The sequence below is a fragment of the Muntiacus reevesi genome, chromosome 13, assembly GCF_963930625.1.
Source record: "Muntiacus reevesi chromosome 13, mMunRee1.1, whole genome shotgun sequence".
Taxonomy (NCBI): domain Eukaryota; kingdom Metazoa; phylum Chordata; class Mammalia; order Artiodactyla; family Cervidae; genus Muntiacus; species Muntiacus reevesi.
The window spans coordinates 22,012,905-22,035,427 of NC_089261.1; the positions used below are offsets into that span (position 1 = coordinate 22,012,905).

Sequence of the window (22,523 nt, forward strand, 5' to 3'; positions counted from 1 at the left end):
GCCACCCACCTCCAACCACCACCGCCACCTCGTGCTACGGGATCTTAGCAAGCGTTGTGCTTCAGACCAGGTGCCCCTCAGCCTCGGCCCTCACCACCTTCCTCCCTGTAGAAAGCAGAGTCCTGGAACATCTAGAAGACCAGCAGAGCTCCTTGTGTTCGAGCGAGCCCTGCCTGCAGCTTGAGGAGGAACAGAGGAACACCGGGAACCAACTGCAGAGCAAGCAGGGGACGGGCAGGGGCAGAGCCCGACCCGTCACAATGGGGACGAGGCGCAGGTAGAGGCCTGACCCAACGAAGCCTGCAGGTGGGCCTCAGCCCTGACCACAGGGCCATGGCAATCCTCCTCCAGCCAAGAACACTCAGGGGGCTGGGGAGTGGGTGGGCTAAGTTGTTCAGTCCTGTCGGACTCTTTGCGACCCCATGGCCTGTAGCCAGGCTCCCCTGTCCGTGGGATTCTCCAGGCAAGAATACTGGCGCAGGCTGCCATTTCCTCCTCCAGGGGATCTTCCTGACCCAAAGATCAAACCCATGTCTCTTATGTCTCCTGCATTGGCAGGAAGGTTTTTTACCAATTGGACCACTTGGGAAGCCCAGGGGGGTGGGGAGTGATGTCCTCAAATTCGGCACAGCACTCCAGGAGCATTCAAAGAGGGAGATTCTGGTCCCTGATCCGCCCACCACGCTGTGTGACCCCAGCAGCCTGCTTGCCCTCTCTGGACCACGGTGGGCTGCATGAGGAGCAATTCAACCCCCAACCCCCAGACAGGCTTCACATACTTCACACCCAGCAGAAGTGGCCCGATCGTGCAGAACTGGGGGGTGGACAGCTGTGCATCCCCTTCCTGTGCCCTCACATCTACAAGGAACTATGCAGCCTGCCGACCAGAGGCATGAGTCCTCAGGTCATGTAGTTGTGGGTTCACCCCCAAGTCAGCTGTTTATGAGCCTGGCTGAGTCTCAGTTTCCCCAGATCTGAAATGATAACCGTGCCTGACATGCCACAAGTGTGCCCAAAAGGGGAAGGGAGGGGGATGGAAGGAGGGAGAGAAAGAGAAGGAAGAGAGGGAGGCAGAGAGAGAGGGAAAAGAAAAGGGGAAAAAAAAGAGAGAAGAAAAGATGCCGCCCCCAAATGGCCCTGTAACAAACAGCTTCCCAGTAACAGCTGCGGAGGAAGCGTGCAGACCATTCATAGGAGCAGTGAGGCGAGCCCGCCCCTTCTGGGTTCCTGGGGGAGGCAGAGGTCTGAGCTGCTTCTCCAGTCCCCAGGAGGACAGGGCTGGGCCGGCTGCTCCCCGGGGTGGCCCTGAGACTGTGAGTTCAAACGGGGGTGGGGGGAGATGCTGACTTAGGGTTCATCTGCCCCGGGTCTTCATTCCAATGTGCTGACAGCCCCAAGTCTCTGGTGAGTCACTGCCTTGACCCACCACGCTCCTTCCTTCCTCCCTGCCCGGAGCTCAAGGCCCTCAGAGGGGTCTGCCCGGGGAGTGCTAGCGAGAAGGGGGCGGGGGGTGGTGGTGGAGCCGGGGAGGTGGGAGGGTGGGCCTGCCCACTGGAGTACCCAGGAGGGATGCTGACGGCACAGGATCAATCCCAGCAGCATTCCAAGGGGACCGCTGAGCAAGAACCGGGAGGGGCTGAATCCTGAGCCAGACAGGGTGTTAAGACCCCTCCCCGCCCAGGGCTCCAGGGCTGTAGCGCCCACACGGGCCCACGGTGTGACTCCAGTAGGGGAGGAGGAGAGAGGAGGTTGGTGGGGGACTCACCATCTTCAGCTTGTGCTGCTGTAGAATCTCATCCAGGTTCTGCCTCTTCTTGTAGTTGAAGTAGAAGTTCTTACACTGGGACACCGTCTTGGAGCCCACCATCCGGGCGATGGCCGACCAGTTCCGGCCGTGTTCCAGGAGACCTATGGAAGGAGGGAGGCACGTGAGGGGCGTCAGGGGGCTGGAAGGGCAGAGAGGGCCTGTGTCCGTGGCAGGAAGAGCAGACAGAGCCCCGGGCAGAAAACAGCCCTGATCCTGGGCCTTAGGCTACTGTACCGGTCCAGGGTTTCTGGAAAGAGACACAGATGGGGATTGGGCTAGCGGGGGGAGGGCACAAGGAGGAGGGGGCTGGGCTCCCTGGAAGAGGTCTGGGCTCCAGGAACTGGAAGGGCAGGTAGGAACAGTCAGGGTGCACCCCTGCTGAGGTCACCATCAAGGGTTCTGGGGGCTGAGGGTTGAGGTCAGGGGCACAGACTCCGCCCGGGGCCCCACCTCTCCTCCTCCCCTGCCGGTCATGACCCGGCACTGACACTCGCTCGCAGCTGCAGACGAGGAGGCCTCGGGAGACAGGGCTGTTTTCCGGCCGGGCCAGGGAAAGGAAGGAACGTGTGAGCAGGGGTGGGAGGGTGGAGTTCGGGTGGGGGTGAATCGGGCCAGGAGCCTCCGCACCCAGGTTAACCGGGGCAACCCCAAGCTCCCCCGGGACACCTAAAGGCCCACCCTGGACTCGGGCCCCACCAGGCTGGTTCGGGATCTGGGGTGGAGTTGCCCCCACAAATCACAGTCACCCTCCACGCAATGAGCTTCTCACACAGCTTCACAGACTCCTGATATGGGGAGACACCCCTAGGAATTGGTAGGCACCACCCCAGACTCACCTAGGGCAGAGAAAGCTCCCTCCATGCCCACAGACTCGGGCCAGAGCTGCGCCTCCAGCCCCTATTCCATTTTCAACACCATAAACACCAGGCTCAGCAGAAATGCACTCCCCACCCGACGCACCCCCCACCCCCCAGCAAGCCGGCCCTGAGTCTCAGCCCATCTGCCCGCCGTGCTCCCAGTACACGGGCTCGCCTCACATCGCCGGTGTCTCTATGTCTTTATGTCTCACATCTCCTGGTGAGCAGCATGCCTTGTGTACTCAGGTCAGCCCGAGCAGGTAGGGCCTGCTCCCCACTCCTGACGGCTGCGGGAGGGGCTGAGGGGAGGTTCCAGCCTCCAGGGGCTGAGGGGCAGGACTGGGCCCCCAGAGGGCAGCAGGAACGAAGCCTGAGTCACGTTGCTGGGAACAGAGCGGCCTCTGAGCCCCAGTGCTAGACTCCTAACGACTACTGAAAGATTTCCCATAACGAAGTTTGAGGTCGTTTTCCTTGAATCAAATCAAGCTGCAACCCAGGAAGGCTATATTTTGCAGGGGTGGGAGTCTGAGGGGCTGACATTCTGCCTGTCAATATTTTCTGTCTTTCATTCATTCATCTATCCATCCATCTCTCCATCCACCCATTCATCCAAACACGTGCTGGCGGCTTGCTACATACAAGGCTCACACAGAAATAAAACAGCATCAAAAACAACATCGTCAAACCACCGTGTCACATGCCCGAGCAACCTGGAGTTTGCAAAGCCCTTCAAAGACTTGGTTCCCTCTTATCCTTGCTGTCGAGGCCACGGCCGTTTTCACATCCCCTGGACGGGAGGGAAACTGATGCTCCGGAGATCAGAGCAACTTACAAGCTCCTGGGGTGGGCCACAGGGCCAAGCAGACCGGGGCTGTCCTCTCTCCAGCCTGTAGGCCCGGAGGGGTGGGGGTGGGGGTGCTGGACTGACAGGCCACCTGCTCCCCTGCGGAGGCCACCAGGCCACGTGGCTCGATGGGCCGCTGCTCAGGGTTCCTCAAGGACAGGCACGGGGTGGGGGGTTGGGGGGGGAGCTGGGGCGTGGGATCAAGTGTAACCCAGCCCCCTGACCTTTCCCGCCGCCTGCGCCAGCAGCAGCTGCCACTTCCAGAGAACCTGGCGGAGGACGATGGGGACGCGTTTATTTATATTTCCCCAACCGGGGCCAAGGGAGCCCAGGCAAACACATTGGGCCGGAACCCCAGGAGGGAGAGGGCGGGTCTCCCATCTGGGCCTGCTGGAGGGGGGGGGTAAGTATGTGGGGGGTAGGGAGGGGCGGTGGACAAGGACCCAGGGGGAGGCTGAACCCCAGGGAGGTTGACATTTACAAACTGGACACATAAATAAGGAGATGGCGTGGAGTTGGCTGAGAGGCTGAGGTTCTAATTAACTCCGCTCGTGGCAGCAGCAGGGGCTTGGGGGGCGGGGGGGGGGGTCGCCCAGCCCTGCCTGAAAGCTGCTTGGGAAGGACCGCTGGACTCAGCTATCCTGAAGCCCTGCCCAGACTTGCTGTGTGTGGTCCCCGCCATTCCCTCTGCTCTCTGGGCCTCAGTTTCTTTTAAGTGCTGTGCAGAGAGCTGGGGTGAGTGTCCTAATATTACGGGCCAGGACACCTGGGGTGGGGGTGGACGGGCATGGGCTGTCTTCTGGTTCTGAGAACCCAGACCAAGGGTGCTGGGCACAGGGAGATGCCCTGTAGACCTCACCATGCCTCAGGGACAACCTGAACCCGATGCAGCAGAAAGACCCCCACCTCTCGACCTGGAGAGAGCAGCTCTGAGCACAGCTGTCCAGGACCCCTCCCGGATCCGCCTCAACACAGACCTCCTTCCCAGGGAGCCCCCACCCGACAGCCAGAGAGGCTGGGAAGGGGCCTAGAAGAAAGTGAGGTGGGACCCCACGGTAGAGAAACCCCGAGCACCTCCCCCCGCCCCAGCCTGAGGTCCTTGTCACCCCTGGGGTCCCTGTCACCGTGGCCCAAAAGCAACCCCCCCACCCCGCCCCCAGTCCCCTCCCCGGAGCCACTCACTCACATCCTCTCATCTGCGTCTCCCCCTCGGCCAAGTTTTCCGGAAACATACGGCTTGGAGGATGCTCCAGGGATCGGAGCTGGGAGCAGCGGGCTGGGAGGCGGGAGGCTGGGCGGCCGCGGTGCCGGCTCCGCAAGGCTTCTGGCTGGCGTCTGCTGGCGGCTCAGCTCAGCCTCACATCCTTCTCGTCCAACGGCGGCGCGAGGGAGGAGGGAGGGAGGAGGGAGGGAGGAGGGAGGAGGGAGGAGGGAGGAGGGAGGAGGGAGGAGGGTGGAGGGAGGAGGGAGGTGGGAGGGGCCGGGCGGTGGAGGGCGGCAGGCGGAGGCTGGCTCCGGGGAGGGCGGGGAAGCAGCTCCGTGCCGCGCGCGCCGGCCCGCCCGCCCGCCCGTGGTGGCCCAGGGCTCCTCCGGCAGCGCTGCCACCCCTGAGCCGTCCCCCCCCCCCGCCCCCCACAGCTGCGGGCCTGCGAGGTGCCCTTCGCCTGATGGGGGAGGGCGGCGGCAAGTTGTCGCCTGTGTGCGAGAGGTAGCCCCGTGCCAGGCGTCACCAGGGAGCACCGCGTCCGCGCCTCCTCCGGGCACCGACGTGCCCAGCGTGGGCGCTCAGCCCCCGGACCCCTGACGCGCCCACCGGGCAGAAACCAAAGACCCCACCCCCACCGCCTGTCCGGCAGCCTCGCCGCGGCGCGCAAGGATTTGGCCGATCTTCCTGCTGCCTGACCCAGCGAGACGCGTCAGGGCTGAATGTGACCTCCAGACGGAGGCTCCCGGGAGCGGGCGGGCGGGGGAGCGTGGCAGAAGCCCAGGTTCAGAAGGGGGCGGGCCAACTTGGCACTGGCCTCCCCCTCCCTCTCTCCCCATCCGCGGCGGTGGCGGCGTCAGCAGCGGTAAGAACAGATGAGGGTTCAGAAAAACAGAGCTTCTCCACCTCGGCAGGCAGCCGGGGAGCAAACAGCTTCTTCCGCCGTCATTCCCCTGTGCGCTGGTTCCACCTGTGGTCTGCCCCCCTTCCCGCCTGACTGCTGTCAGGGCGGCCAGGCCCATCGTGGGGGACTCTAGAAGTCTGGATGGGCTGGAACCAGGCAGTGGGTGGGCAGGGCTAGGTTCGCCTTCTAGGAGGAAACTTAGAATCTGAGGGGATTCTTCCAAGTGCAAATGAGACCTCCAACCCCTGAGGATGGGGGGGGGGGGGTGGAGTCCTTAGAGGGCTCTCTGCTCCCCGAGGGTCTTGGGGCCAGGGCTACCTTTTTCTTCCCTCTCTGAGACACCCAGGTCAGCCTGTGCCCCATAAAAAACACCTGCTACAGATTCCCCAGGCAGCTCCCAGGGAGTTGAAAGTTAACTGAGTTGAACTTTGGAGCGAGATCCAGGTCACGACGGATTTCTCCAACTCCCAGGTCATTGACCTGCTCATCTCTTCTGCCCTCAAGCCTTGCCATCCTGCCCACAAAACCCAAGGAACAACGGCCCAGCCCTGTCCCACCGCCTTGCCCCCAGACCTCGCCCTGGGTCCTGGGGCACACCCCCAGGGAGGACAACAGAGACGACCGTGTTGGGGACCGGACGTCCCACTCGAGTCCCACGATCCTTTCTCTGCAAGGGAGGCCCAAGGGGGCTTCTAAGGATGCCAATTCAGTCGGGTCACTCCTCTGCTTCAGATTTGCCAGGGATGACCCAATGCTCTTGGAATAACACCCAAAGGCCTTGGTGTGGTGCGTGAGGCCCCGCAGACTCGTCCCACACCCGTTGTCCAACCCGATTCCTACCTCTTCCCTTGCTCCGCTCCAGCCACCCACCGGGACCTTTCCTGCCCAGCCCCTAGGTGTGCCCCAGGACATCTGTACTCACTGTCCCTGCTGCCTGCATGGCTTTTTCACAGATCTCCTTCTGCCTTCCTTCGCTTCTCAGCTTCAAGAGACAGCTCCTCAGAGAAGCCTGCTGTGACCACTCTTTCCAAAGCTGTCCTCCCGGCCACCCTGCTGTCATGGGGTTTTGGTATCTCCAGAGCACTTATCGCTGCTCCCTGAAATTAGCTCCTTGGCTCCGCTGCTCACTGAGGGCAGTGTCTGTGCACCCACAACTGCTAGGTGTGCAGGAGGCACCCGGCAAATGAAGAAAGCTCCAGATACCCTAGGCGTGTAGGTCTGGGGGCTCACTGGGCATCCCCCAGGCACCTCTGCTACCTCGCTGGGGCCCCCAGCTTCAAAGAGAGGAGCGGGCTGTGCGTTTATCCCCATGAGGAGGGGGGGGTCCTGAACCCTCCCCAGAAGAGAAGGGAGGGAGTGCCCCCCTCTCACACCAGGGGCCTGCCCTCACACACCCTGCGCCGGCGCCCCAGACGGCAGATTCTGCCAACATCCCCTGTGGTTTGGATTCCCCGACCTCACTTCTAATTTCTAAGGAAGGAGTTTCGTTCTGAAGCGTCGGGGAGGCAGGAACTAGGAAGTGAAATTGACCAAGACAGGAAGTCAAGCCAGGAGGTCTGAGTCACCGAGCACAGAAGGAGGTAAAGGAGCAGGGGGTAGCCACAGAGGTGATGGTGAAGGGGGCTTCCCTGTGTGGGGGCTTGGCCTGGCCGCTCTGGCTACCCTCAGGAGGGAGCTTCTCATACACTGTCTGGGGGCCTGAGATGAACTGTTATCACGGGAGCAATGTCTAAGCCCCCATCAACTCAAGTACACTGACCCCCAGAGAGACCTTGTCCCTGTCATATTCCTCCCCAAGGTGCTACCCTCTCAGGGTCCCCACTGCGGGCAGCTCTCATCTCTGGGGTCTGCAAACCTGCACCAACTACACCCCCCAACCCCACCATGGGCAAGTTCTGATAACCTGGGGGTGGAGGGATCTTTCCAGCACCTGCGGGCAGCACCACACTGCCATCCATCTGCGTCCTGGGAATTTCACAGCTGCGCCCCGCCCTGGAAACTAGCATCCCCCCCAGGAAACACTCGCTTCCCACCATCCCAGGCAGTCCATCCAGCCTGAGGTTTTCTATTCCCTCCGTGAAGCAGCACAGGCCACTTGCAAGACGGACATGTCCATAGCCCTCCCACCTACCGCCGCTTTCCAAGAGAAACCCTGGTTTGCAAAACAAGATCTTCTGCCTAAAACACTATCAAAGGAGCAGGGGGAAAAAAAAGAAAGAAAGAAAAACCAGCCGATTTAGTCCTGAGTCATGCCACTTCCGTATTTCGGAAACTCCAAGCCCTGGGCAGATTTAACTTGGACTCAGTGCAGGGTTGGCAACCTTGCCGGGAACCTACTGTGTATCTGAGCCTCCAACACACCTCCTGCCAGTCCCTGAGGGGACTCGGCCAGACAACCTCACACCTGAATTTGGACTTACCTTTCTACTCTTTTCAAAATAAAGGCTCGGTGCCTACATTAGCCTCAGCCTCAGCTTCAGCTATTATATCTGCAAATCTTAGGGACAATGTGATCTCCCAACACATGATCAAAGACATTAAGATGAAAAAAATAACACCTGTGTGTAACCTGGCATCCTACCATTTTGGGAAATTATGCGTTCAACGTCAGGTTTTCCAATAGAGCACAGCCAAGTGGTAAATTCTGGGGTCAAGCAACTCGAGCTTATTTGTTGTACAAGCCCCAGCTCATCATTCAGCCCCTTGGGCCTCAGTTTTCCCATCTGCAAAGCAGAAGGTGTGTCTGTGTGCATGTGTTAGTGTGTGCACACACATGTGTCCTCAAATATGGAGAAGCTGCCTTGAGGGTCCCCTGGAGGATTAAGTAAGATCATTCATGCAAAATTCAGGACCAGCGAGCGCTGGCCACATGCTAACAGGCGTTGTCATTACTGTGTAACCTGCCTCGGGTCTCTGTCTCTGAGGAAGCGTCAACTTGAATGCCCACGTCTGGATTTTGCTCCTGGAAGTTCAACTGGGCTGGGAGATGCTTGACTTTACTTTCAAGGGTGCTGACAAGCAACAAGAGAAGGGTCTGGAGCTTACCCTGGTATCTGGCTGTGTTCCCCAAGTTCAAGCAGAAACCCCAACTCTCTCCTCCTTCTAAACACCAGAAGAATCCAGGTTTGGGGGACAGTGCACCTAAGATGAAGTTCAGCTCCTGCTGGAGGTGGTGACAGCTCCCCACCGATGCCAGCCCTGGGATGCTGCAGGCTCTTCTAATGATCTTCGAGGTCACACCCCCCCCCCCGACCCTGTCCATCAACTGTCCTCAGTCCCCACTTGGCATGCTGGTCCTGTCTCCTGCTGGACCCTCATTGATCCACGTGCTCAGAAGTGACCCAGCATCCTGAATCCAGGTGCCCCCATCAGCTGCCAGCCCTGTGCACTGACCATGGTGTCACGCTGCCCATCGTAAGCCCCAGTGGGCATGTGCATGGCTGTTCAGGCCAAGCACACCCGCCGTTGCTCTCCCGTGGTCGGGAGGCTTTGATGACAGACATGTGGAAGTGGAGGCCCGAGCTTCCAGGCTGGGGACTCACACCTCCCCTCCCCAAGCCCTCGACTCTTCATCCGTAAAAACTAATTAAACCAGCCAGTGTGCACAGCAAGCACTTTGGAGGTGCAAAGCAATTAGTGGTTTCTCCCTCAGTCCCCATGAAAGGAGGCGAGTCCTGCAGGCAGAGCGGGCCTGGAGTTACTGGGGGAAGAGCTCTGGGACCCACCTGGGCTCCACCCGGGCTGAAGGGCTTTGCTTGGGGCCACCAGGGCCTGGTCTCTGCAGGGCCCTCCCCTGGGTCCATGCACCCTGCCCTCACCCTCCTCACCAGGCGGGCCACTTGAGGCCAGGGAGGGGCTGGCAGTGTGAAGCTGGGCCAGTGCCTATTTCTGGTCTTGGGAATGGTGTGCCCAGGGGCTTCCCCACCCCCCCTCCACAGCTGGCGCCCTGTCCACCAGAGAAGGGGACTGGGGACCAGGACGGGGTGCCAGCCGAGCCCGGGGCCTCCCGCTTAGTTGGGTCAAGACTGCAAGCCAGGCCAGGCTGACCTTTCCCAGGGGAACCAGAGCTTCACATCCCAGCCCAGTGCCTGCCCAGCATGGCGCTAGGCCCTGGGGCAGGCGGCCAGCTCCCCAGGGCTGCCCTGCACTTGTTCAGTCCCCACTTGGTGTGAGCCCCAGGGCAGGTAGCCCTGACTCCATGTACAAAGGAAGGGCAGGTGCTCACCAGCTACCTGGAACCCTGCAGCTCTCCTGTCCCTGGGCCACGCCTCCCCACATTATGGCCTTCCCCTGCTCTAGAGCGACCACCAAACTCTTGCCCACAGCTGGTCGGGCCAGCAGGGGTGGGATGGGGGTAGTCCTCCCAACGGCCTCTCCACCCCTTGCCTCTCTTTCCCTTGCTCTCTGGGTTTTTTTGGTTGTTGTTGTTTTGTTTTATTTAACTTTTGGCCACACCCTGCAGCAGGTGGGATCTTAGTTCCCTGACCAGGAATTGAACCTGCACTCCTTGCACTGGCAGGTGGAGTCTTAACCACTGGACCATCAGGAAAGTCCTGCTTGCTGGGTTTTAACAGCCTGTTACTTGACTTCACTGCCCTTGCCCCAGGGCCTTTGCACATGCTATTCCTTTACTGGGAGGCGCTCCCCCCACTCCATCATCAGATTAACAGTAGCCTGGCCCATGGTCTCACTAATTCAAACCTCACACCAGCCCCATTCTGTAACTAGGGTGCCTGGGTTTGAATTCAAGCTCTACCAATTAACAGCTGTGTGACCTTGGGCAGGTCACTTAACTTCTCTGGGTCTGTTTCATCATTTTGGATAAAGAAACAAGAAATAGCATCTGCCTCATAACGTTGGTGGGGATGAAGTGACTTAACACACAGATCGCCTTTAGCAGTACCTGCTACACAGAAGTACTGACAAATACTTAATAGTGTTACTTATTATTCTATGCTTTGGGTGTCAGCCCCAGGGCCCTTTCCCAGTGCCATGAAACCACCTCCAAATGTCATCTTACACCACCAATCCCCTTCCCAGCTGTGCAGGGAAGGGGCTGAGGCCCCCAGAGGTGCAGCTACTGTTCCGCGTCACCCACAAGGGACAGAGCCAGGACTCAAACGCAGAGTCTGTGTGCTAAACTGCAGGCCTGCCACTTCTGAGAACCTCCTGTATACCAAGCACTGCACAAATAAGGCTCACGTCACCCTTCTAATGCCTTTCAGTGATGGCATCCCTGTCTCATTTTGGAGGACAAGGGAAAACGAGGCCAAGACAGGGATGGGCCAGGCCAGGGTCACAAGGCTGAGGGGCTGGCTATCATTCCAAATGGTTGACGGGGAACCCAGTGTGTCTAAGTCACCACCCTCCTAAGCGCTTCTGTTTTCTTTTACCAAATCCCCACAAAGGGGCTTCCCTGGTGGCTCAGTGGTAAAGAATCTGCCAATGCAGGAAACATGGGTTTGATCCTGATAGCAGAAAATCTCATGCGGAGCAGCTAAGCCCAAGAACTGCAACCACTGAGCCCTCGTGCTGCAACTACTGAAGCCTGCACACTTAGACCCTGTGTTCCACAACAAGAGAAGCCGCTGCAACAAGAAGCCTGGGCACCACAGCTAGAGAGTGGCCCCTGCTTGCCGCAACTAGAGAAAAGCCCACGCAGCAAGTGAAGACCCAGTACAGCCAAAATTAAGGTAAATAAATAATTAAAAAAAAAAAAAGTCATCTTACTGGATTAGTGTCCCCCCGCCTCTCGTCAATTTCACGTCCACCCACCTGTAACCTGCGAATGTGACCTTATTTGGAAAAAGTCTTTATAGATGTGATCAAGTTGAGATGAGGTCATGCTGGATTAGGGTGGGTCCTTATAAGAAGAGGAAAATCTGGACACAGACACGCAGAGGGAAGGCAGCCATGGAAGATGGAGGCAGGGATTGGAATGTCTACAAGCCGAGGAACGCCGACGACTGCCAGCAACAGCAGAGGCTGGAAGAGGAGAGGCAGGATCCTCCCCCAGGGCCCTAGGAGGGAGCCCAGCCCTGCCGACACCTTGACTTTGGACTCACGGCCTCCAGAACTGTGAGAGAACATGTTTCTGTTGTTTTTAAGTCACCTAAGTTTGTGCTTTGTTATGGCAGCCCCAGGAAACTAATACCGTGGTCGAGTTTCCATTGTACAGATGAGGAAACCAAGGCAGGGAGAGGTGGAGTGGTTTGCCTGATATCACAGAGCTAAGAGATCCCGAGGCTGAGGTCCAGTGTCTCTCTGGGGATGATGGACCATCTGCAGATTATCCTACAAGGCCTGGCTATTGGAAGCCCCCAGGATGCTCGGGGCAGGCTCAGTGGTTCCAAGACCTCGGGGACACCTGGATGCTCACTCCCTGGGCTCCCTGAGGGAGGGACCAGAGCTGGCTCATTTCTGGTACCCCTGCCCAGCACAGGGTAAAGCACTGGGTTGATGTGAGTGACGGGTGGGAGGATGGGTGGGTGCCGTCTGCCTCGGGCACAGCTGGGTTTGCGGTACTTTCCTGGGTTTCTGAGGGCTGGGGGCCTTGGAACTGCCCCCCCCACCCCACATCTCCGCTCACTGTGGAGAGGAGTCCTGGGGGCTGCCAGCACCTGCCTCCCTGCCCCGACCCACTCCTGCCGCCTGGAACACGCTGCCTTTAGCAGCCACCCTGAGTGGTAATTGTGCAGACTGCTGTAATTCACAGCGGACGAGCGTACTGGTGCTCGTCACATTATCAGAAATGTCACTGAGCAGGGCCTCGGCATGCACTGTCCCCCGGGGGAACTCGCACACCACCGTCTCTGTGGGCTGGGACTCAGGATGAGATCACTGCCGTCCCTGAGGACCCAACCTTGAGACGGTGGGGCGCACTCCTGGCTCAGCCGATGAGTCATCCCCAGCCGTCCTCCCAGCCCCTGGGTCTGCCCTTCCCAAAGGGAGAGAGAGGGCTACGCAGCCAACTCCCCATTCCCGGGCAACAGGGAGGGAGCCAGGGATGGGGTTGCCATGACGACAGAAGACGCAGTTCAGGCTGGCAGCCCTGGGATGTGCACGTGGAGCCCCTCACGGCCCTGGTAGTGGTGGGGGGGGGGTCCCCTGGGGTGATACCACTGCCAGTGGCTGAGACCTCAGGGTCTGATGTGTGGTTTTAAAAAACCATGCAATTCTACACAAATGTTCACAGCAACACTAGCTCATAGGTGGAAACAACCCAAGCATCCATCAACTAACGGACAGATGGATAAACAGAATGTGGCATGTCCATACGGAGGACTACGACTCAGTCATAAAAAGTGATGAAGTGCTGACACAGGCTAGGACAGGGATGGACCTCGACAGCATGATGCTGAGAGGAGGAACCCAGATACAAAAGGGCATTCACTGTATGACTCAATTCATGCAAAAGTCCCAAACAGGCAAATCCACAGTGACAGAAAGCAGACTGGTGCACGCTGGAGGCTGTCAGGGCTTGGGGGGATGGGGAGTGGCTGCTAATGGGTACAGGGTTTCCTTGTGGGGTGATAAAAAGTTCTAGAGTAATGGTCGCACCGTACTGGGAATGTATTTAATGCCACTGAATCATACACGTTAAGATGGTTAAAACGGTAGATCTGATGTTATGTGTATTGCACCAAAATTAAAGGTGGGGGAAAAAATCACTCATTTTTCAAATAAAGTCTCTATTCCACCCCACGACGAAATCCATACCAGAAACGACAAAATAAACACAGAAGCAAAGGATGACATGGCCCCCTAGGGGGGCTGACGGTACCCGCCGTGCCCTGGCAGCTAGAGACCATGCCCACATGCCCCCACGAGTGCCCCGCTGAGATGCTGAAGGCAGGACCTCCCCCTTGACAGGAAGCGTGACTGCTCCTCCTATTATCCACGATGCTGAGGGCCAGCTGGGCCCTTCCTCCTGCTCCGTCTCACCTGACGGCTGGGAGCTTGGAGGAGGGAGGTCTGGAGCCTCCAAGGGGCAGGGTACCTTGGATAGGAGCCCCTGAGGGGAGGGGTTGGGACCCAGGTGGAGGGCCTGACCAGGTCTGGGGCTGTTCCTGGTCAGTTTCTCTCTTCTTTCTTTCAATTTTTACTGGACTAAAAGTTCCTTATAGGAGTTTCCTTGGTGGCTCAGTTGGTCAATAATCCACCTGCAATGCAGGAGACCCGGGTTGTATCCCTGGGTCGGGAAGCGCCCCTGGAGGAGGGCGTGGCAACCCACTCTAGTATCTTTGCCTGGGAAATCCCATGGACAGAGGAGCCTGGCGGGCTACAGTCCATGGGGTCGCAGAGTCGGACGTGACTGAGCGACAAACCACACCACCACATGGCTGCTTTACAATGTTTCTGGGCACCTGTGTTGAATCGCTTCAGTTGTGTTAGACTCTTTGGGACCCTATGGACTGTAGCCCACCAGGCTCCTTGGTCACGGGATTTCCCGGGCAATACTGGAATGCGTTGCCATGCCCTCCAGGGGATTATCCCGACCCAGGGACTGAACCCGGTCTCCTTAAATGCAGGCAAATTTGTTCCCACTGAGCCATTGGAGAAGCAATCTGGATTACACTCCGCTGTGTAGCAGCTGTGCCTATACACACATCCCCTCTTTTTTGGATTTCCTTCCCATTTAAGCCTTCACAGAGCACAGAGTAGAGCCTGAGCTATACAATAGGTTCTCATTAGTCATCTATTTTATACATAGTACCAATGGCGTATATATATCAATCCCAATCTCCCAATTCATTCCACTACCCTCTTTCCCCCCGCCTTGGTGTCCAAATGCTTGTTCTCTACATCTGAGTCTCTATCTGATCAGCTTCTGAAACACCAGGACCAGACACTCAGGCCCCTCGGCACCCCTACCTGGGGCGGAGGGTGGAGGCAGGGCCCTCAGCCCGCAGTCTAAGATCTCAGCCTCCGGGCCCAGCTGTCCTTGCACACGACCGCCCCTGTGCACCTGTGTCCCTCATAAGAAAGACCGTTTGTTCCCTCCCTGAGTCACGACCTGGTGCTCCGGGCACAAAGATGCTGCATGTGAGCAGTGGGGCCTCAGAAGGACCTTGGGGACAAGAGCTGGGGGGCGGGAGGGAGCGGGGGGCCCAGATCAGCAGCCCAGGATCCCGGCCATCCCTGGCCTCTGCTCCTTCCTTCCACATCCACAAAACAGCCAGAAACAAGACCACCGCTCAGGGCTGGGGTCAAGATGAACGAGAGTGAGCCTGCAAATATGGCTCAGATGTGCCCCCCTCCAACCCTGCCAGCCTCAGCCTTCCCGTTGGCGCAGCATTAGTCTGACGGCCCCCGAACATCTCCCAGAGATGGGGGCCGGGGAATCGACACTGACACAGCCCCGACAGTGCCTGTTACCTCTGGCTTCTCTGGGCCCATCTGGACACCCCTCCCATCTTACAGATGGGGAAACTGAGGCTCAGAGGCAATCCACTAAGCAGGGGAGGCAAAGGCCCAGCCATTCAGGCTCTAATGAACAATGGGGACACGCAGATGCTTCCACGGAGAATGTGGGGTCAGCATCGCAGCACAGGGAGACGGCACAGCTGATGGGTTGACACCGTGACCCCACAGCAGTGGATGCCAGCATGCTCTGCCCCTCCCCTCAAGGCGCCTAGGAGCGCTGCCACCACTCTGTCCATAAGGCCATGATGTGCTGGCCCCAGAGGCCACGGACGCCGTCCCCCACAACATGGTCACACAGACCCATTTTCTGGAGGACAAACCGAGGCTCTGAGGAGACGAGGCCAGTCTGAGAACACCCAGAAGCGAAGCCTGGCCCCTGCAGACCACACCACAGCCCCAGTAAGGGCACGTGTCAACCTCCTCCCCACCACACGAGCTGCAGGGCCTGCACACACATCGAGGGTGATGAGAGCGGCCAGAAACCACTCACCTTTCTTGGCTGTCTCCATCTCTTCTTCCGTCCAGCGAGAACTCTCATTCATCTCCATGGAAGCTGTAAAGGAAGACAACGGGTGTGTTGGCAGCAGTCCGCAGAGGGGCGGTTTCTCTGCCTCTGGCAGCTTTGGGCACCTGCTGGGATGGGGGTGTGTGTGTGCAATCACCCCATTTCACAGATGGGGAAGCTAAGGCAGTCCAGGGCCTCTGCATACACCTGGCAGAGCTTGGTGACCGCGTGAGGGTGGGGAGACAAGGAGGGACACGAGCTTCAGATGGGCAGGGACCTCATCTGAGCGTGGACTCACCGGGGCCGGATGAGTCTCTGTGGTGAGGGCCACCCCAGGTATTCCAGGGGCTTGAGCAGCAGCTTTGGCTTCTACCCAGCAGGGGTTAGGAGCCCCCACTCCAGTTGGGACAATCCAAAATGTCCCCAGACAAGGCCCCCTGTCCCCTGCTGGGGGACCTTGTTCTACAAGGTGATTATTAGACTCTGCTCCGACCTGTAGAGCACATGGAGGAGGTGGTTCGTGTTGCTGAGAAGTAAGGCAGCTGCCTTCGGGGAGCTGGCCAAGGGTCTGCTATGGCTGTTTCTGAGCCTCTCCTCCGAGATCCCCTACGCGTGAGCCCTGGTCCTTCCCTGAAAGTTGCTTAAGATGTCGTGAGAGGGGTGAGCATGAGGGACGTCAGCTTCATGGACCTAGTGCCTGGAACAGCGCCAGGCACAGAGTATGCGCTTGGTAAAGGCCGCTGAGCCTCAGGGGAAAGTTTGGGCAGCTTCCCCCGCTCTCTGCTGCCACAGCCAACTTCCCCTCCCCCTGCCTACAGGACCCCCAGAGGGAGGCTCTGGAAGGATGAGGAGGGGGAGCCCGTCAGAGGGACCAGGCTTGTGTTTTCCACCACCCAGCCCCAACATCAGCTTGAGGTCCAGAAGAATGACCCTAGAAGTCAGGTGAACCAACACCCTTCTGAAAAGAACCCTTCTGAAAAGAACCCTCCTGCCCTGAGCCTCCCCGCACGCCAGCACCAAAGGGCAGCCGGCAAGAGCTTACAGGAGGCAAATGGGATCTGTGGCCAGTGGGCTGGGTTTGAATCCCAACTGACTCCATGACTTTACGGAGGCAATCTCCCTTCTCTCAGGCTCAAACAGCCCATCTATGACATGGGTACAAATGATCTCTCGCAGGGAAAAGGGCGAGGAGCCTGGCACAAACCTCGGGTGTGGACAAGGAGGGCATCTGTGAGACAGAAACCATCCCTTCCATCAACTCCCACCCTGGGAAGACATCCAGGCGGTTGGGGCCTCAGCCGGAGCACTCAGGCCTCGGGTCCGGGTTCCCGCAGACAGGAGAGGGCAGGCTCCAAACAGCCAAAATGGTTCAGACAAGCACGCGCCAGCTGCCCCCCTGTGGCCAAACTTGGGAACTGCTAAGCAATTCTTTTTCCCCCACCTCAGGTTCAGAGCACCTGTGGGTGGGCGTCCGTTGAGCGGGAGAAACTGAGGCCCACAGAAGTGACGGTACAAACCCAGATGCCTCCCAGGGCTGGCAGGGACAGCAGCACTCAGGCGCTCTTGAAAAGGGGTGGGTTTTTTGGCCATGCTGTGTGGCTTGTGGGATCCTATTTCCCTGACCAGGAATTGAACCCAGGCCCCTGGCAGTGAAAGCCTTGGGAAGACCCAAGGGCAGATTTTCTGATTGAAAAACAAAACCAAATTGGTGCTCTGGATTTGCAGGTGAATTCTCCAGCTCTGGAAGGATCACAGCTGACAGCCAGCGAACCTGCCCCAGGCGCTGTTCTAGGCTCTTCCTACACAAAGTCGCTGAAACGCTCAAGCCCACAGTTACAGGCTCAAGCCCACAGTTACAGGCGTTACTCACAACCCGGGTGCTGACGAAGCACAGGGCACAGAGAGGTCAAGGAACTCACCGCAGGTCAAACAGCAAGTTTGCAGCGAATGCTGGGATTCTGAGCCCGCTGGGCCTCAGAGCCCCTTCCCCAGCCCAAGACTCACCCAGCTCAGCGCTCTGCTGCGGCGTGACGGCCTCCTCGCTGTTGGCCTCGTTGGCCATCGAGCGGGTGATGCGGCCTTTGCGTCTCCCCTGGCTGTTGGCGGTTTTTCGGCCTTTGGAGGTTACTGCCTCCTTCTCATCGTTGTCTTCCCCAGAGGTGTCGTCCGTCTTCTCCCTAAAGGCCAGAGAGGGGAGACAGGGATGGTTTCAGCTGGGCCAGGAACCTAAATGGCAGTTTCAAGAGACCTGCTTTTCTTTAGCAAGATGAGCGAGGGCTGTCAGCGATTTTCTACTAGTCAGGGAGTGGAAAAAAGGGGAAAGCTCAGGGTGACACGGTAGCAATCTGCAAGGCTCCTTTATCCACCAGATTGAGGGAATGAGGCAGGTAGAGGTCTGCAATGCCATCTTATTTATCACAAGGGAGGTGAGAATTGGTAGCTGTCATCTACTTTATTCTCCTAACAGGGATGTGGGCTGGTAGGTAACTGACTGGCTTATTTTATTCATCCAAAGTGGGTATGGTGGCTATCTGCAAACCCATTTTTTAAAAAAATGTTATTTATTTGACCAGGGTAGGTCTTCATTTCTCCAAGGGCTTTTTTCTAGTTGTGGAGAGTGGGGGCTACTCTCTAGTTGTGGTGCTCAGGCTTCTCATCGCAGTGGCTTCTATTGTTGCAGAGCACGGGCTCTGGGGCACATGGGCTTTCAAGAGTTGCGGCTCCTGGGCTCTAGGCTCATAGGTTCAGTAGCTGAAGCACACGGGCTTAGTTACTCCAAGACATGTGGGATCTTCCCGAACCTGTGTCTCCTGCACTGGCAGGCGGATTCTTTACCACTGAGCCACCAGGGAAGCCCTGCAAGCCCATTTTATACATCAACTAGAGATGCTCTCTGCTATCCGTTTGCAAGATTACTGGATTAAATGCATAGGGGTGCAGGCTGGTACACCCTTCAGGCCACTTTACTCCCCAAAGAGGAGATGTCCCCCTACAAACAATGCTAACTTTGCCTTCTGTGTTATCATGGGCCACTGGGTCTTGCAGAAAATGCGAGAGGAGAGTATTCCGCTGGCCTGATGCGGGCTGAGTCAGGTGTGTGGGGAGCATGTGACCTCAATAACTGGGGCTGGGACTTTTCTCAGAAGCCGACTCAGGGGAGTTTACTGCAGGGCGGCTCAGATTTATCACCACCGCCTTCCATTCATCTTCCTGAGGCCCTCGCAGGAGCGTCTGGGAGACAGGGGGTAACGAAGCCAGATGTTCTCAGAAGCCACATTCCTGAGCCCGCTCCAGGTACCTGGCGCTAAGCTGTGCCCGCCCCCCCTCACCCCTTGCTCGGAGTGAATCTCCAGCTGGCGGTGCTCCGCCCCTGGCAGGCACGGGAGGCCGTCAGGGGCCCCGAGGCGAGGCTGTGCCTTGATCTGCAAGAACTCACACTGACAGCGATAATTCTAAAGGTGAGGGCTGCCGCCTGCGTGTACCTCATCCTCTCAGATCCACCCCCCTCCCGCTCTCAGCATCTCAGGAGACTCAGCCGAGGAAAGGGGAGGAGATGGGGAGGTGGGGGGGCCAGGCAGAGTTCCAAAGTCATTGCCTGGATTTATTAGCTCAGGAGTAGAGCTCAAATGAGCCATCAGTCTCTAAGGTCTCCAGAGGCTTCAAGAGAAAGGGCGGGCGGGTGGAGGGAAGAGAGAGGAGCAGGCTTCCGGAAGGGGGGCGTGGGGGGGGGGGGGAGCGTGCTACCAGGGGACTGGCAAAGCAGAAAGCGCTTCCTTTCTCAGCAGGCGATCTGCTGTAGATAGACTGAAATGCTCACACACCTTTACGAAGGGCAGGCGGCCTGCAAGCTGAGTACCGACCACGGCCCCCCTGCCCGCCTGCCCGCCCGCCCGCCACCTGGGGGTCGTGGCCAGGCCCCTCGCAGGGCGGCCGGGCTGGCCTTACTTGATCAGCTCCTCCTTGTCATTCTCCACATCGGGCTTCTCCTCCTCCTTCTCCGCCTCCTTCTCCTTCTCCTTCTCATCTTTCTCCTCCTGGCTGCTGCGGGGCATCTGCTGCTGCTGCTGCTGCTGCTGCTGCTGCTGCTGGGCCCCAGGGGAGGGCGGGGGGCGGTGGGGGAGAGAGGGAAAGAGTGAGGCAGGTGAGGCTCTGCACCTGGACTGAGAGCTGGAGGGGAGGGGGAGTCCGGGGGAGCCCCCCTCTCCAGCACCTGCAGTGTGAGCTGGGCAGAAAGCCCCATGGTCTGGGGCACTGGGAGGCAGGAGTCAAAGGACGAGGTATAGAAAGTGCTTGGGTCAGACACCTGGCCTCTGGCACTTGGTGACTGCGTGACCTTGGATGAGGGTCTTAAGCTCTCTGTGCTCCAATTCTTCCCTTTGAAAGCAGGCCTACCCCTCAGCCAGGCATGGGGAGGCTCAAACGAGAGCATGCTTACAGAGTTGGCATCTGGCACCAGTATTTAAGCGTGGTGGGAACCCCAAGGCACGAAAGTAGGGTCCTGGTCAGATTTAGGCAAGAGCAGGGTGAACACGAGGAAACCTGGGTCACAGCCTGAGGCCCCTGCCTGCCTGCCTGCCCCGGACAAAAGCTCAGGCCAGCTCTCCAGGCCTAAGTCTCCACGTCTGTAAAATGGGTAGATGGAAGGGCTGTCCCCAGGCCCATCTGAGGATGGCTGCTGCTATGATGAGGGCCTGCTTTTACTGCCGTGGGCCTGGTCTTCCTCTCCAGTCAGTCAGCCCTTGAAGGGGAAGAGAGCAGGCCCACTGGACAGATGAGATCAAAGGGGCTCACAGCAAAACCAGCCCCCTTCCTGCAGGCCTGTGCCTTTCATCTCCTTCCTGAGTGAGCCGGCGCTGGCCAACCTGCCCTAGTCAGCCAGGCTGCTGACCCTGCCCTCACCAAGACAGGGAGGGCGGGCGAGCTCCTCCCCACACCTCCACCCAACTTTCTTTCTGTCCTGCCTGATTTCTTTTAAGCCACACACTGATTCTCTTGGCCACCCCCAAAGTGCTCCATGCGGGCCGCTGCTAAAGCAGACCATCTTTCCATCCCCCTGAGTCAATGAAATTAAAAAAACAAAAACAAAAACGAAAAGCAAAGCCTTTCCATGTGTGCTGAGGGGTGTGGTCATACCAACATTTAAACCAAAGAGAAAGAAACCCAAGCAGATGGAGAAGGTGAGGGCATAGGGCAGGGGGCTCCCTTTCTCCTCATCTTTCCTCCACACCAGGAACACACACCCATCCCCAGCACGGGCTGCCTTGGCCTGAGACCTCACGACCCCCAATCCCCCCACCCTCCTCTGTAGCTTTAATTTATGATTGATGATGCGGCTGAGCACAGGGGCCAGCTACAGGTGATCTGTACAGAGCAGGGGTCTGGGTATTCATGGGGAGCTGTGAGCTTTCCGAGACTGCAGCAGTGTGAACCCAGGAAGCTCTTGGCTCGGGTCTGCCCCCCTTCCCCAAGAACCTCCCTCTGATCTTCAAGAGGAGGGGCAAGGGGGCAGAAGAGCCTCCCTCTGTCCCCTGCAATGTCACCGTCAATTCCCAATGGGTGGCCCAGTGTCCTTGAACTAGCCTGTCCCTCACCACCACCCCAAACCCTGAAACACTAAACTTCCAACTGCTGGGGAGATGGCGGGGGCGGGGGGCGGCAGGGACCAGGACCCAGAGCGAGGGAAGATGGCATGACCAACTGGGGAGGGACCCTTGCCCCTAGCAGCTGCTTGGCATGGCTGCTATCTCCACCTGTGAGACCTGCCTGGCTTCTGCACACTCAGGAACCTGACGCCCAGGGCCCGGAAGGGCAGGGCCAGGGCTTTCCAACCTCAGGGAGCTTGATGTCTCCTGAAACATCATCGCTGGACTTTGTGCCAAGAATGCCCAACTGGGCTGTAGCTTCACTGCGAAGCTTTATCTGCTGTCCCTCCCAGCGGTCAACACCAGGAGCACCTGCCACTGTTCCCTGGGTCTAGGCTGGGGGCGGTGTCTTCAGCTCCCACTGGAATCTTACCCTTGGGCCACAAAGCAGGCCACTGTCTGCCCCCAGAACGGCCAGCTGAGGCAGCTCCCAAATTGCTGACCCAAGTGGCAGCGTGCCACAGACCCCAGCCCTGCACTAACATAGCACGACTGACCAGGACTGCTCCCAGGAAGTCTGCTCCTGCGCCCTCCTGCCCAGTGCCCTCCTGACTCAGCCCTCCCCCACATCCTCCAAAAGCCCCACTGAGGAAGAGGCCAGCACTTTCTGCGAGCTCACTACCCGCCTGATGCTGTGCTGTGCAAGGTCTATTGATCAGTTCCCGGCCCCTCTGAAGTCCTGAGGATAAAGATGATGAAAAACCAACAGTAATGGTGACCTGGGGTTCATCCACCGTGGCCGCTCCTTCCCTGGACCATGCCGAACGCCTTGCAAATACTGTCTCGTTTACTGACCTAACCTACCTCTGTCCAGAAAGGACAGGGACCACTGCTCCCATTCTGCAGAAGAGGTAACTGAGGTTCAGACAGGCAAAGCCTCACTGTCTCAGAGGGAGGGAAAAGGGGGCTCTCAGAGAGAGGGAGTAGGCCTGATCCTATCGTCCCCAAAGCCCCTCTGAGGGTTTCACCTGACCCTACACCCCGGTTGGCATTGTGGGCTCAGGTGGGGCTTCTATGGGCATCCTGCCCCTTTCATCAAGGCTACCTTGTTCTTCTTGCAAGAGTCCTCGAGCCTCCACCTGGGCCTGGGTCAGCCCATAACCACCCATTCCCCTGCATAACCATCCACATCACAGCAGTAATAATAAAAAGAGCTCCTAGCGCCCCGTGCCCGGCACATGTTTTATGTACTTCCTGATCTCCTTTACCAACTCCCATTTCACTCCCATTTTACAGAAGACGACACTGAGGCACAGTGAGGGTGCCTGACAAAGCTGGGCAACAGCAACAGCAGGATTCAAACCCAGAGGCTGAGTTGACCCCGGTCACAGCCA

General features: G+C 58.3%; 1 protein-coding gene across 18 annotated transcripts in view; it reads right to left on the bottom strand.

Annotated features, from left to right (window-relative positions):
- Window positions 1-22,523, bottom strand: part of NCOR2 (nuclear receptor corepressor 2) — a 232,076-nt gene that overhangs the window by 55,028 nt on the left and 154,525 nt on the right. For 14 of the 18 annotated variants that reach the window (XM_065904616.1, XM_065904620.1, XM_065904634.1 and 11 more), the window contains 4 exons: window positions 19,493-19,632; window positions 17,552-17,724; window positions 15,533-15,595; window positions 1,766-1,908 (listed from right to left, as the gene is read on the bottom strand). In XM_065904616.1, coding sequence (XP_065760688.1) covers window positions 1,766-1,908; window positions 15,533-15,595; window positions 17,552-17,724; window positions 19,493-19,632 — 519 coding nt within the window. The remainder of the gene's footprint in view (window positions 1-1,765; window positions 1,909-15,532; window positions 15,596-17,551; window positions 17,725-19,492; window positions 19,633-22,523) is intronic. The other 4 variants (XM_065904624.1, XM_065904623.1, XM_065904621.1 and 1 more) reach the window with 4 other exon arrangements.